Source organism: Plecotus auritus (genome assembly GCF_963455305.1).
Source record: "Plecotus auritus genome assembly, chromosome: 1".
Classification (NCBI taxonomy): domain Eukaryota; kingdom Metazoa; phylum Chordata; class Mammalia; order Chiroptera; family Vespertilionidae; genus Plecotus; species Plecotus auritus.
Window position 1 is genome coordinate 50861944 of NC_137770.1, and position 14782 is coordinate 50876725.

A 14782-nucleotide genomic window follows, 5' to 3' on the forward strand; every position below is an offset into this window, starting at 1 on the left:
GAGGATACCTGTGAGGAAGGCTATTTTGGAACTCTGGGTACTATAACCTCTGTGGAAGCCTCAACTGGGGGAATGTAGTAATTGTTCCCTTCCCACAGCTGATCTCTGGTATATTAGTATCTAGTATTTAATCTTGCCATGTGATTAGCTATTGTGCACATTTCTGAGCACTGTTTCTTCCAGGACAAAAGTTCAAACCAGAGATGTAAGTCAAGACGAAGTTGAGTAGCCTTCAGAAAAGAAAAAGACTAGGAGAAATTAAGACCACCTGTAGTTCCTCAATTAGTTAAGTTTTTTTCCAACAAATTGGTTGTTAATCTGAAAACCAATTTTTTTTTAATGTGTTTGCCATGTAAGTCATGTCAGGAACTTTATTTCAGGGTTAAAAACTCTAGTCCCAAATTTGTCTATTGTAGTGAAAATTACTAGAGAGAATGCTTTGCTATGCTATAAATTCTTATGTCCTACCAAACCTCATGTAGGCAGAATCTCAAATCAGCCAAAAGCAACATCTCCTGGTTTTTATCTCACTTATTCTGGCAATCCATTCATGTATAAGTCATGGATTTGACCGTAAGGAAGGATCAAATCATGTGCAGGTCTTCCAAAACCAGAAACCTAAAGGCAGAAATGTGGTTATTATTCCCTTAGAGAAGATACTTCCAAAGAGAATCTGTATTTCCCAGGCATTCTTTATTAATATTCTAAGTCTAAATCTCTGAGATTATACAATAAAGCAATTTAGGATAAGGTCTCTGCAGAAAATGTCTGAAGCCTATGGAGCAATGGTTTCCAAACTTTGCCGCACATTGTATGCACCTGGAGATCTTTAAAGACTACTGACAACACCTGGCTTCCACCTACAGACACACTAATTTAAGACCTGGGCATCTGGATTTTTAAAATCCCCACCCCTACATTCTACTATGCAGCAAAATGTGGGAACCACTGCTATAGAAAATGGTGTCTTCAAATTTTTTCTGCCTTCAGTTCTGAGAAACTCTGAGACCTTTATGGGATCTTTTGGGGCTGAATGAGCCAAAGAATGCAAAAAGGTGACACACATCACACTAAAACTACTTCCATGTGACAATAATATTTTCTCTACACAGAATTTCATAATAGAAAGCCAGCTGAAAACATCAAGTACCAATTTGGGGAGTGGTCAGGTAGATTTGTTACTGCTAAAACTATAAGCAGGAAAAGAAGTGGTATAGGGTAGAGATGTAAGACCAAGGTGGAACATACACCAAATGTAAACCACTCCAGGCAGTTGGGGGAGGCTGGGAAGATCTAAGACAGTTCCTCTTCCCATTTACAAGTTCCCACACCATGGGCACCATGGAAACTGCATAAGCGTACAAATCCTGGTTCACCACACCCTTAAATCACACATCCTCTCTTTCCTCTTGCTGAGGTTACCACACACTGTACCTCTCGTGGGAGGTGGTTTAGCAGAGGTCATCATGCCCTCGGCTGTCCAGCTGGAGTTCTTGTCTGAAAACCACTGCAAATGAGGATGTATCTCAATGGGACATACTTTGAGGAAATACTTGGCCTGGGGTTGAGATGGAATCGCACCTGTCCACAGTTTTACTGCTTTCTGACCTAGCAGGATAAGAACATGGCCAAGGGCTGCCTACATGAGGCATTTTTCCTTTCAGCCTTCTTTATCAAGAGGCTGTCAGATGCAACTAACTGCTGAAACCTGTTTTTCTTTCTGGTAACCTCCACTTGGCATTTTCAGGATTTGTTAATAGGGCAGAACTGAACACACTGTGGCTCTTAGTGCCAAGCAGAGGGGAAACAGTAACGTAGGGAGAGGAACAGTTGGGATCCGAGGATGGATGCTCTTCTGCCTAGACTGGCTTTAGCAAGCAATGCTTCTTATTATTATGTACAGTTCTAGATATTCTTCCTCTCTCCAACTTGTGACAATAATTATTTTGAAATTTTTGATGGTCTTTGTTAGTGGGTTGAATTGTGTCCCCTCAAAGATATATTGTAGTCCCAACCCCCAGTACCTCAGAATGTGATCTTATTTAGAAACTAGAGGCCCAATGCATGGAATGCGTGCAAGAGTAGGCCTTCCTTCCCCTGGCTGCCAGCACCAGCTTTCCTCCGGCCCCGGCTATGTCAGGAAGGATGTCTGGAAGAGGTCCGGTCTAATTAGCATATTATCCTTTTATTATTATAGAGACGATATCTTCCTTACAGAGGCAATCAAGTTAAAATGAGGTCAAGTGGGCTCTAATCCAATATGACTAGAATCCTATTAAAATGGAGAAATTCGGACACAGTGACAGACACACAGAAGGGAGATATGAGGGCATCTACAAGCCAAGGGACAGCAGGATTGCTAGCAAACACCAGAAGCTAGAAGAGGCAAGGAAGGACTCTTCCCTCCACAGCCCTGCCAACACTTCTGGCCTTCCAAACTGAGACCACATATTTGTTTTAAACCATCCAGTGTTTGATACTTTGTTATATCAGCCTAAGAAAAACTAATACGGCTCCCAAAGCAGACCTGGTGTTGACTAAATCAGTCAGATTTTACCTTAACTAACCTCAGTGAATTACTGCTGCTAGCCAAGGAGATTACAGTCTAGGTCAGCGGTTCTCAAATAGGGTGGTGGAGAACAGTGGTTATGCAGCAAGACGATTTCTAGGAGAGCTGTTTCACAATAAACATGCCTATGCTCCACCCTGAACCTGATAATGCAGAATATGAGGAGTGGGGGATAGCTAACATGTATTTTAAACAAGCTCCCCAAATGACATCACTGACTTGCTCTGATCCTCCATCTCTCCCCCAAATGGAATAACATTAGCTTAAATAAAAAGGAAAAAAAAAAAAAAAAAGGAAAAGAAAAAGGCTAACTTTGGGGCTTCCAAATTGATCTGTAGATTCAATGTAATCCTAATCAAAATTTCAAAAGGTTTTTAGTTTTATTTTAAGTATATATTTTTTATTGATTTCAGAGAGGAAGGGAGAGGGAGAGAAACATGATAAGGGAGAATCACTGATTGGCTGCCTGCAGGCTCCCCACAGGGGATCAAGCCCACAACCCAGGCATATGCCATGACCGAGAAACAAACGGTGACCTCCTGGTTCACAGGTTGACGCCCAACTACTGAGCCATGCTGGCAGGGCCTCAACAGGATTTTTAAATAAAAATTTACCATCAGATCCTAAAATTTATGTGGAAATGCAAAAGGCCATGAATATTCAAGGCAATCTTGAAGTATACTATTAGATATCAAGAGTTATAAAGCTATAGTTGTTAAGACAGTGTAGTATTGATACAAGACTAGATAAGTGATGAATGGAACAGAAGAGACAGAGCCCAGAAAAAAACCCACACACGTCACTTGATTTATGACAAATGTGACACTAAGTGTAGTGGAGGAAAACATGGTCTTTTCAATAAGGTCCTGGGTCAATTAGATATCGATATAAAAAAAAAAAATAGAATCTTGACTCCTAACTCACACCCTGAACAAAAATCAATTTCAGATAGGTTATAGATCCAAATATAAAAAGCAACAAAGTTCTAAAAAAAACAAAGAAACATAGAATACTATCTTCATTATCTAGGAAAAGGCAAAATGTCCTTAAACAGGCAGGACACAGACTGGACAGCGTGGCTCAGTTGTTGAGCATTGACTTATGAACCAGGTGGTCACCATTCAATTCCCAGTCAGGGCACATGCCTGGGTTGTGGGCTCAATCCATAGTGTGGGGCGTGCAGGAGGCAGCCAATCAATGATTCTTTCTCATCATTGATGTTTCTATCTCTCTCTCCCTCTCCCTTTCTCTCTGAAATAAAAAAAATAAAAACATTTTAAAACAACAACAACAACAATACAGGCAGGACACAAAAATTATAAAAGAAAAACGATAAGCTAGACTTTATAAAAATGAAGAAATTCCATTCATGAAAAAGTACCATTAAGAGAAAAGGCAAGATATGAAATAGAAAATATTTATAATACATGTATCTGATAAAGGACTTATAACCAGAATATACAAAAAATTCCTACAAATCAGTAAGAAAAAGCATACAACCCAATCCAAAAATGGGGAAAAGATTTGAACATGTACTTCATAAAACATTTCCCAATAAGTACATGAAAAAATGCTCAATTTCTTGACTCATCATGGAAATGCAAATTAATAACACAATAAGATACCATCACACACCAATCAGAATGGCACAAATGAAAAAGACAAATAAGGTCAAGTGTTGCTAGGCTGCAGAGCAACCAGGATTCTAATTGGAAGTAGAAGTATAAAGTGATTCAGATACTTTGGGAAACTAACAACATTAAAGCTGATCATATGCATACCTTATGACCCAGGAATTCCATTCCTAAGTATATACAGAATAGAAATGTATACATATATTCCCCAAAAGACATATACAAGAATTTTCACAGCACATTTTTTACAAGAGCACTAAACTGCAAACAACCAAAATATGTATCAACTTAATAGTAGCCTCCCCTTATCCACCTGTGGTATGTTCTAAGACCCCCAGTGGATGCCTGAAAATGGGGATAGTACCAAACCTGATATATACTATATTTTTTCTATACATATATGCCTATGATAAAGTTTAATTAATTTATTTTTTTGTTGCTGCTATTGTTAATCCTCACCTGAGGATATTTTCCCATGATTTTTAGAGAGAGTAGAAGGGAGGGAGAGAGACAGAGAGAGAAATATTGATGTGAGAGACATCGATTGGTTGCCTCCTATACGCTCCCCAACCAGGGCCTGGGATGGAGCCTACAATCCAGGTATGTGCCCTTGACCAGAATCAAACCCAGGATCCTTCAGTCCTTGAGCCAATGCAGGCTAGGGTTAAAGTTTAATTTATAAATTAGGTATAGTCAGAGGTTAATAACAAGAACTAATAATAAAAGAGAACAATCACAGCAAAAACACTGTTAAGAAAGTTATGTGAATGTAGTCTTTCAAAATATCTTATTTCACAGATAAAAAAACCTCATTCTTACTGTAGATTTCAGCAACCTCAGCATACTAGTACAATTTTTTTTTTCTTATTACATCAATAACTTCTGCCTTTTTACTTAAAGGAAGCACTTTATGGCTTCTCTTTGGCATATCTAAATTGTTAGCAACACTACTCTCATGCTTTGGGGCCATTATTATAAGAAAAGTAAGTGTTACTTGAACATGTACTGTTACACCACCACAGTTGATCTGATAACTGAGATGACTACTAAGTGACTAATGGGCAGACAGCATATACAGCATGAATATGCTGGAAAAAGTGATAATTCACATCCTGGACAGGATGGAGCTGGATAGCGTGAGATTTCATCACGCTACTCAGAATGGCACACACTCTAGAATTTATGAATTATTTCCGGAATTATCCACTTAATATTTTCAGACTGCAGTTAACCACTGAAACCGAAACTGTAGATAAGGGTGGGCTACTGTATTCACATAATGAAATACTATAAAATAATGAGATTAAACAAAATACAACTACAAGTAACAATATGAATGCACTTCACTGGCATATGTTGAACAGCTAGACATAAAAGTACAGACTGTAATGATTCTATTTATGTAATGTTCAAAATGGATAATACTGATCTATGATGTTAGCAGTCAGAATTGGTTTTCTTGGCAGGAGGTTAGCTATTGGAGGGAGGTATGAAGGGGCTTCTGGGCTTCCGGAAATATTGTATTCCTTTATCTGGATGATGGTACCACAAAGTGTGTTCATTTAGAAAATTCAATGATCTCCATTTTTATGATTTGTATACATATTTATGCTTACATTATTGTTCAGTAAGACCTAGTAACATAAAAACAAAAACAAAACCTTTGGTTTTGTGACTCCTGAAGATCAGTGCCAGAATCAGCTGAGATGCAGGCTAGCTCTATACTTTAGACACTCTGCCCAGTGTCCAGGATAGCAAGACAATGGTGGGTGGGGTGGGGCCTGTTTCCTACTTTTTCATCCATTCTTTCTCCACACTGACTCTTAATTCCAGAAGTTTTTTTTTTTTTTTTTTTAACATAATAATTCTAAGGAGCAGGCTAAAAACTGAAAAATGTAGGGCAGCTTGATAAATGGAAGATGCACAGTATTTCAAGTGTATTGAATGAAAGGGGACATTTTTCAAAAGATGAGGATAATCAGAGTCAAATAAGGAGAAGGCAGGTTGTTCACTGAATTAGTTCTGGGTTAAAAGTTTTATTTCATTATGAGTTCAATGGGGGTAGAAAATTATTTGATAGCAGTCTTTTAGGCTTTTTAAAGATATCCTAAAGAGAAAATAGAATACAACTTGTGGGAGGGCAGACTACTCAATTTCTCACCACAGCCTTTTTGTCATAGAACTTGTTGCTATGGAGAAGGCCATGAAGGCAGCAACTAAGGGAAATAAAGGATCTGGCAGGAATAAGTACAGGGACAGTGGATTAAACAAAAACTTCTTAAGCAATTAGCAAGTAGCAGGGCCTGTAAAAGACACACTTTCCATTTTTCCTAACCCCTACCCCTCTAAAAGTGCATGGCCCTGGTCTGCAACTATAATTTACCTCAAATATAGAGAAGCCTGAAAAGGCCTAACAAAGCCTAAGCCTGGCAGATAAAACATAAGGCCATTTAGCAATGAAGCCTCATGTCAGGGGTTATCCGCTACCTACCCACCCTATCCTGGGGAAATTATTTCTAGCTGCATAAATTATAAAGTTGATGCCCTATGACTTCTTTGTTCTAGAAAGCCTGAGGGAGCTAGGATAATGAAGTATCAGAAGTGGAGAAGAGCCTCTTGTTTCATCGAGTAGTCAGACAGAGAAGAGAGAGACAGATTGTGTGTGTGTGTGTGAGAGAGAGAGACAGAAAGAAAGAGAAAGGGAGAGAGAGGGAGAGAGAGAGAGAGTCAGTTTGTTCTTAATGGTATTATTAAGAGGCAGCAGCAATGACCTGGGAGCAAAGCTCTGCCTGAACTGGTCTGAAACTACTGCTGTGAGAGAAAAGGCTAGTTGCCAAGTTAGTTAATACCTTCTGCCCATCATTGTTTCAGATGCTTTATCAACCAGGGCAGGGCCAGGCCCTGTTTTTAGCAGTGTAAGCACTGCGAGCGGAGGGTTCAACTACATCTTCCAGCAGATCTCACCACAACCAATGATTATCAAAGGCAGTTCCCTCTTCTGTCCCACACAAATAATCACAGAATTATAAATATCAGAACTGAAAGGACCACAGAGATATGTAATCCAATCTCCTCATTTTATAAATGAGGAAATGAAGGCCCAGACCAGTTAAATGTCCTTATCAACAGGGCAAGAAAACATCAAGGCTCACAAATGGGGTATTTTCCTCTTGGAATCATATGCTGAAGCTAAATTAGCTAGGGCTAATTTATCAGAACTATATTTACTGTCTAGTATTACTAACCTGGGTTCATATATAAGTATCAGGAACTAAATTACCTGTTAAAGGATGGCATTAATAACAACATAGGTCTGTCTTTGAGCCCATCTCAGATGGTTATGTTATTGAAATACCAAAAGAATCTCATTAGAAACAACCTTAGCTATTTGGCAAACCTGCAGCCTGGCCAACTGAACTGCCTGACTATGCTTTGCATGAGGAGGAGGGTGAGGATGCAAAAAGGACATTTCTCTCCCTTGGAGATTAGTTTATTTTGCAATATGTAAAATGAAACTCAAAAAAGTCTGTAACTGAAAAATTTTCTTAGGGCTTCAGGATTTAAATATATATCAGTGGACAGATAACATAATCCACAAGGGTATATAAACATGTAATTGCCCTAAAGCAGTGGTCAGCAAACTCATTAGTCAACAGAGTGGCAAACAGTTGACTAATGAGTTTACCGACCACTGCCCTAGGAGTAAGGTGCTAGATGGAAAGAATGTGTTGGCGGTTGTTTGGGGTGGGGGAAGGGTGGGAGAAAGTAAGTATTGATTTCCCTAATGCTTCCTTTGTGTGGCTACTGTTGCCATGTGGTAGTCTGTTGCTATGAAGATTAGTGGTGCCAGACAATGGCTGCTAGGCTCTTTATGACTTTGCTGTTGGTAGAGCGGTTTCTGCAGGAGTCCCGCTAGTAAGCAATTAGCAGCGCAAAGCTTGGTCACTGTGAACCATTTCTCTCCATGTAAGTGGTGCCCAAGGCAAGACTAAAGGGGAAGGAGTGTTAATTATAGCTAAGGAAAAACAAAAACCAGTAGCTCCAGTATAAATATCTAAAATTAGATATTTCACAGTTCACACACATACTTTCCTACATCACAATCACACAGAACCAAGAGTAACTCCCAAGGTTACTATTTCCATGAAGATGAATGATCAGCCCCTTCCTTTTAGTGAGAAAGATCAAAACTCACAGCTGAGATCTGCAATCAGATGAGGATGAAGAACAGCTGAGGCAGGTTCTCAGTGGAGCTACCACAGGCAAACTAACTTCTCGCTAAGCAAAACCACTGCCTATTACTCTGATAACGAGAAAACTGCAAACCACAGACCAAAGTACAAGGCTCAACCACAGAGCTTGAAGGAGGTCCAATTTTTTCTCAGGTAAAAAGAGCCAGAGTACACAGAAATCACCCTGGGTCAGCTATTTACCTAACCTCTTCATTCTCCCACACAATCACTCCTCTTTCCATCTCAGAGTATACATACACTTTTACATTATACATAATTTAAACATCATCCAGCCCCTACTGTCCAAAATGGTAAACCATAGCTACATGTGACTATTTAAATAAAATATAAAATTCAATTCCTCAGGTCCATGTAACAAGATGATACTGGACAAGTAAAAAGAGATTGAAGCCCAGCCGATGTAGCTCAGTAGTTGAGCGTTGACTCATGAACCAGGAGGTCACGGATCAATGATTCTCTCTCATCATTGATGTTTCTATCCCTTTCTCCCTCTCCCTTCTTTTCTCTGAAATCAATAAAAACATATTTTAAAAAAGAGACTGAAAATAGCAATAGCAAGTAGTAAAGGAGAGAGGTCAGTAATTCAAAGGGGTAGCAAGAACGAGGAAAATATTTTCATTGTAAGAAGTGTTATAGAGGGGAAGGAGTTAATAGAAGGGGAAAGAATGAAGATGAAGAAAGAATAGATAAAATTCATGGTAAAGACTCAAAGAATCTCAGAATAAGGAAAGAAAAATAAAATAATAGGATAAGAAAAATGCATTTTAAGGGAGGAGGGAAGCTGGGGGATTTAGGTGGGTATCTTTGATCTTAGTTTAAGAGCATGAAGAGAGAATGAATTGGGCTAAGAATCTTGACAATGAGCCCAGCTGGTGTGGCTCAGTGGTTGAGCATTGACCTATGAACCCGGAGGTCATGGTTCAATTTCCAGTCAGTGTCAGGGCACATGCACATGCCTGGGGTTGTGGATCCCCAGTGTGGGGCATGTAGGAGGCAGCCAATCAATGATTTTATTTCATCATTGATGTTTCTATCTCTCCCTCTCCCTTCTTTTTTGAAATCAATAAAAATACGTTTTTAAAAAATCTTCACAATGAAATAAGTATTGGGGAATGTGAATATAAGAGGGAGATGAAGGGATTGCTAAGGAGTATTGTGAGCTCAGCTTATGTCAGCTAACAAACAGCTGAGTTGTGTGAATTCTTTCACTTGTCAGTCTAATCTAGATCTAGAATCAGGAGTCAAAAAACGGGAGATAAAGATTTCTTGAATTTGAGACTGGCAAGGTGAATAGATTCATTTCTCTGACAAAACAAATCTACATAACAAGTATATAATGCAATTTCATTGGTATTAATGTTTTCAGTTTTTATTCTCATGACTGCTATGTAAAACTATTCATTTTCAAAATGCCACAGTCAACTAGTACAGGATCCATGATGATTCCAAGGGTTAAGTCACAGGTTCTTATAACTTAAAAATGCTGGATAGGTCCTTACTGGTCACTAGCTCAAGAAATGAGGTAACTAAGGCCCAAATAAGTTAAAAAACTTGCCCAAGGTCACAATGATAGCAGCAGAGGTCTTCTGATTTTCACTTCAGTGTTCTTTGCACTAAAGCCCAAATTCTTCAAGAAAGCACATCTACCAAAGTAAAATACATCACTAGTATTGGCCTCCCACTTAGTGCTGTGGTCTAAAAAGGAAAACCTATAGCATACCCTGGAATTCTTATTTAAAGTCAGTCGTGCTTCTTTAAAATATCATAGAAGCTAGTAAGCAATTTTGCCTCAGCAAAAGTATGTGGTCTGCCTTAAGACTTCTTATACACCGTTTTCAGGACCTTGTGAACCAAAAATAGACTTGGGATCTATTATTTTGACTCGAAGTGCAGTGGGACAAAGAGAAATCGGATGGAATCAGACTTCTGGATAAGTGCTAAGAATAAGTCTCAAAAAGCCAAGGAAATCATTCCAGTGGGTCTTCTTAAAATAGTCCTAAGGTTGAGCCTAGTTGAGGATCTTTATAGTGCTGGCTGAATTCCCAGCAGCCTAAAAAGAGATGGGATCTGCAGGAATTTCAAAATGCCTCCAAGGCAAGGTTTACAAGGAGAGGTATGGAAAAAAGAAGCAACACTGCAGTACAGATAAGCAAAGAAACAAGGAAGAATTGAGGCCACGATCCCTACAGCTGTTATCACCAAGATGGCTCGGTGCAACAGGGACCTCACAGGTGAAGCATTCACAGCTTCCCTGGGCAAAGAGACAGAAGTACAAAGAGTCGGGTAGCAAAACAAAAAGCCCAATAGGCTGGAATAATTTTTTTAAAAAGTATCTGTATATAGTTCTTATTATCAACTTGAGGACTGACTCAGTACACTAGTTAGATCTTCTAAATCTGCAGAGAATGATCTTTGCAGGAAATCTCTGTTACCTTAAAATGAAAAGGAATGTGAACTAACTCTGATCCCAATTCAGACTTCTGCCAACTGATAGCTCAAGTGAATGCCCTCTGAAATGGCTGATAAGCAAAGTAGAGTATATAATTGCAAAATAGTTCTCTTGGCATGAAAAAAAGAAAGAAGAAAAGTACTTAAACCTGAAACACAATGGTAAGTGGGAAAAAATGTGATATTAAAATAGGAGCACTAAAAACCTTAAAAATTTAATTAAATAAATGAGAGTTATCTCAAACCTGGTGCAAGTATTATTATTTTGAGTTTTAGAGAAGGTGAAGAATTTTGGAAAGTATTTGACATGGCTTCTAAGTTCAAACAACATTAAAGTATCTATCAGATGTACATTAACAGAGCTCCAGAAATGACAATGACATAGATGCAAGATTCATTCAAATACATATTTTTGAAGGCCTACTACAGGTGTCAGTTGTTAAGTGTTTGGGATACAATGGTAAGCAAAACAGAGTTCCTGAGCTCATTGAACTTCTAAAGTAGAAGAAGAAATACACTTTTATAAAAAATACTATTACAGATGGTTCCCGATTAACAATGGTCTCACTTAAGATTTCTCAGCTTTATGACAGAGCAAAAGCCATATGCATTCAGTAGAAACAGTACTTTGAATTTTGATCTTTTCCCAGGCTAGTGATATGCTGTGCAATACTCTTTTGTGATGCTGGGCAGCAGCATTGAGATGATTTTGTCCAACTAAAGGCTAATGACGTGTTCTGAGCATGTTTAAGGTAGGCTCGGCTGAGCTATGATATTTAATAAGGTAAGTATTAAATGCATTTTCCATTTATGATATTTTCAACTTATGATGGGTTTATCAGGACGTAAATCCATTGTAAGTCAAGGAGCATCTATACATACAAAATTGCAAACTGTGATGAGTGCTGTGAAATAAAAGTACAGAGTGCATTAAAAGTGTGTAACAGCCTTAGCCGGTTTTGCTCAGTGGATATAGCATCAGTCCGTGGACTGAAGGGTCCCGGGTTAGATTCCAGTCAATGGCACATACCTCGGTTGCAGGTTCCCCGGCCCTGGTCGGGGTACGTGCAGGAGACAACCAATCAATGTGTCTCTTTCACACCAATGTTTCTCTCTGTCTCTTCCTTTCCCTTCCACTCTCTCTAAAAATCAATGGAAAAATATCCTCGGGTGAGGATTAACAAACAAACAAACAAAAAAGTGTATAACAAGGGAACCTGGTAATAGGCTACAAGTAACAACCAGAGAGCTTTTCAGAGTAAATAATTAATTTTTAAAAAAATTTCATGCTAACACCCCCCCTTGCAGGGAGGGAGAACAAGGATCCTCAGACAAAAAGGTATCCACTATCTCAGGAGAGTAAAAGGTGAGCCTCACTCTCTTGCAAAGTTTTCATCAAGTTCACATACATGAAAAACATCTTGCCCTTGGAGAAAAGTCACCGTCATAAAGATGGGTAGAATAAATAGGCAGGAAATTGATGTCTTTTATCTTTATATATTGAGGCAATAGTCTCCCCGAAGGTTGCTTGGTGGCACAGAGCTGTGGTCTGAATATGTTTGTCATTCCAACAGACACTGCGGCTGTTGAGTCGTTTGACCACAGGCAGATGACATTTTAAAAATCAGAGATTAGCCACTTGTGATTTCCAGACTGTATATCGTATACACACATCTAGAGTCAATCTCTAGGATCAAGCTCTCTACTGTCTCGGTATCATTTTCTAATACAATAGTGTGTGTTTTTTCTGTTCTTGTCTTAGGAACACAAAAAAAACCAAACTCATCAGCAATGGTATTCTAAAAGCTGGCGCTTTACTATATAACTAATGACGAGAGAGCCAAGAACATAAAATTCTTAACCTGTATTACATCTTCGCCGACTGAATGGTAGACTTTAAATAAATACTGGACCATAACAACATATTCAGAGGAACAGACTTTTATCAGGATGGCCAGAATGAAACGCCTGAATTTCCACAGGCAGCCTGACAAGACAGCTTATGATAATCAGAGATAATGAGCTTGCTCCTCTGGGCTTCTAAACTCCTCAGAGTGGGGACACTTTGAGAGTCTGGTTACTGATGCAGAGACCCGAGGGGACTCTGAGGCCCAGCCTTTCTAACCTCACATACTTTGACAAGGACTTGGATTTTTAAATAAAAATAATGTATTTGCTAAAATCAAATTGCCACAGATGGTACAAAGGGATCTGAAATACCTGGTAAGTCTCTTTGCACTCGTATTTTTTTAGGTTGATACACTTTTAAAACAGAAGAGATTTTATTCTCAAGGGCCGATGGAATATATAAGAAGTCTGGATAGTAGCCTTGGGGAGCAGCACCCTACAGTGAGCCAACTGCTTAGTGGATACCTGAAAACAAGACTATGTAAACATTTCCCTGTTGCCTAGGCCTATAAAATCTGTACTGACAGATGCACAAAGTGGTGTGGATGGTTGGGCAATGAGGCAACAGTGGGAAGAAGCTGGCTGCACCTCCAGGTGTTAAAAAAGGCAAGAGTTTCACATTCAATGAGCCAACACTAAGTCAATTTAAGAGTTTTCCATTTCCTTGACTCCCACAGCTGCCCTTTTATTACTTTATCCCTTTAAGCCTGACCCAAAAGTTCATTTATTTGAATTCTTCCATATAAAATGACAGAGAGGAGTATGGAGAGTATAGACACAATTTGAATTACCTGGCCAGCACCTATCAAACCGACTGCTTAAGTATCAGGGCCAACACTGTTGAACAGCTACAAAGGGGAGACAATGAAAACTGCCAATCTCTAGAAGCTGGGAGATTTTACTAAGAAGTTTACTGTAATCTTCTGGGTAAGTATCACCAGCAGACTATGGTCATTTGAGATTCCTAATAAATACTTGGTGTGAATTACAAAAATAAAACCCCTGCTGGCAGAAGCAGGTTGAGAAGGGATGGGGAAGCCAAAGGTAGCACTTACCATCTTCTGTTTCTTGCCACACGATGCCCTCGAGGTTGACACTTGTCCCAGGTTCACAGGGACCCAGGCACTCAGGCTCGGTGGCTAAAGCCACATCACATGTGTTGACCCCAACTGATCGGGTACGAACCATGATCTGCTCACAGGGAGATGAGATGTCATTACTGACCACTGGTACCAAAAGGTGTAGCGGCAGCACTGCTGGTGTGGAGACAGGGGACTCCATCTGTGGGGGAAGAAAAAGCAGCAGCTGAGTTACAGGAAGAACTTTTAGAGGAAATACCTTCCTTATATTTAATCTAGTCCAACATCTTTTCCTGCCAGAGTGCATAAGACTCTAAATATAATACTTTGGTTTTTCCTTTCAACTTTTACTCATACTACTACAAAGCTAGCAGTTTAGATTAGTGTGCTCTGAGCTAGGAGAAGCTCTATCCTCCTATCTAACAAAAGAGCAATATGCAAATTGACCGTCACTCCAACACACAAGATGGTCGCCCCATGTGGACACAAGATGGCCACCACAAGATGACGGCAGGGGAGGGCAGTTAGGGGTGACCAGGCTAGCAGGGGAGGGCAGTTAGGGGTAATTGGGCTGGCAGGGGAGCAGTTAGGCGTCGATCAGGCTGGCAGGGGAGTGGTTAGGGGGTGATCAGGCTGGCAGGCAGAAGCGGTTAGGGGCAGGCAGGCAGGTGAGCGGTTGGGAGCCAGCAGTCCTGGATTGTGAGAGGGATGTCTGACTGCATGTTTAGGCCTGAACGGGCAGTCGGACATCCCTCGAGGAGTCCTAGATTGGAGAGGGTGCAGGCTGGGCTGAGGGAAACTGACCCCGTGCCGAATTTCGTGCACCGGGCCTCTAGTCCCATCTAATAAAAGAGCAATATGCAAATTGACCGTACATCCACTACACCAACA

The 14782-nt window shown here is 39.8% G+C and overlaps 1 protein-coding gene across 3 annotated transcripts in view; it reads right to left on the reverse strand.

Annotated features, from left to right (window-relative positions):
- The window catches only part of ZNF609 (zinc finger protein 609), a 230695-nt gene that overhangs the window by 44356 nt on the left and 171557 nt on the right, over positions 1–14782 (reverse strand). For all 3 annotated transcript variants that reach the window (XM_080682314.1, XM_080682313.1, XM_080682312.1), the window contains one exon: positions 13868–14093. In XM_080682314.1, the coding sequence (XP_080538440.1) occupies positions 13868–14093 (226 nt within the window). The remainder of the gene's footprint in view (positions 1–13867; positions 14094–14782) is intronic.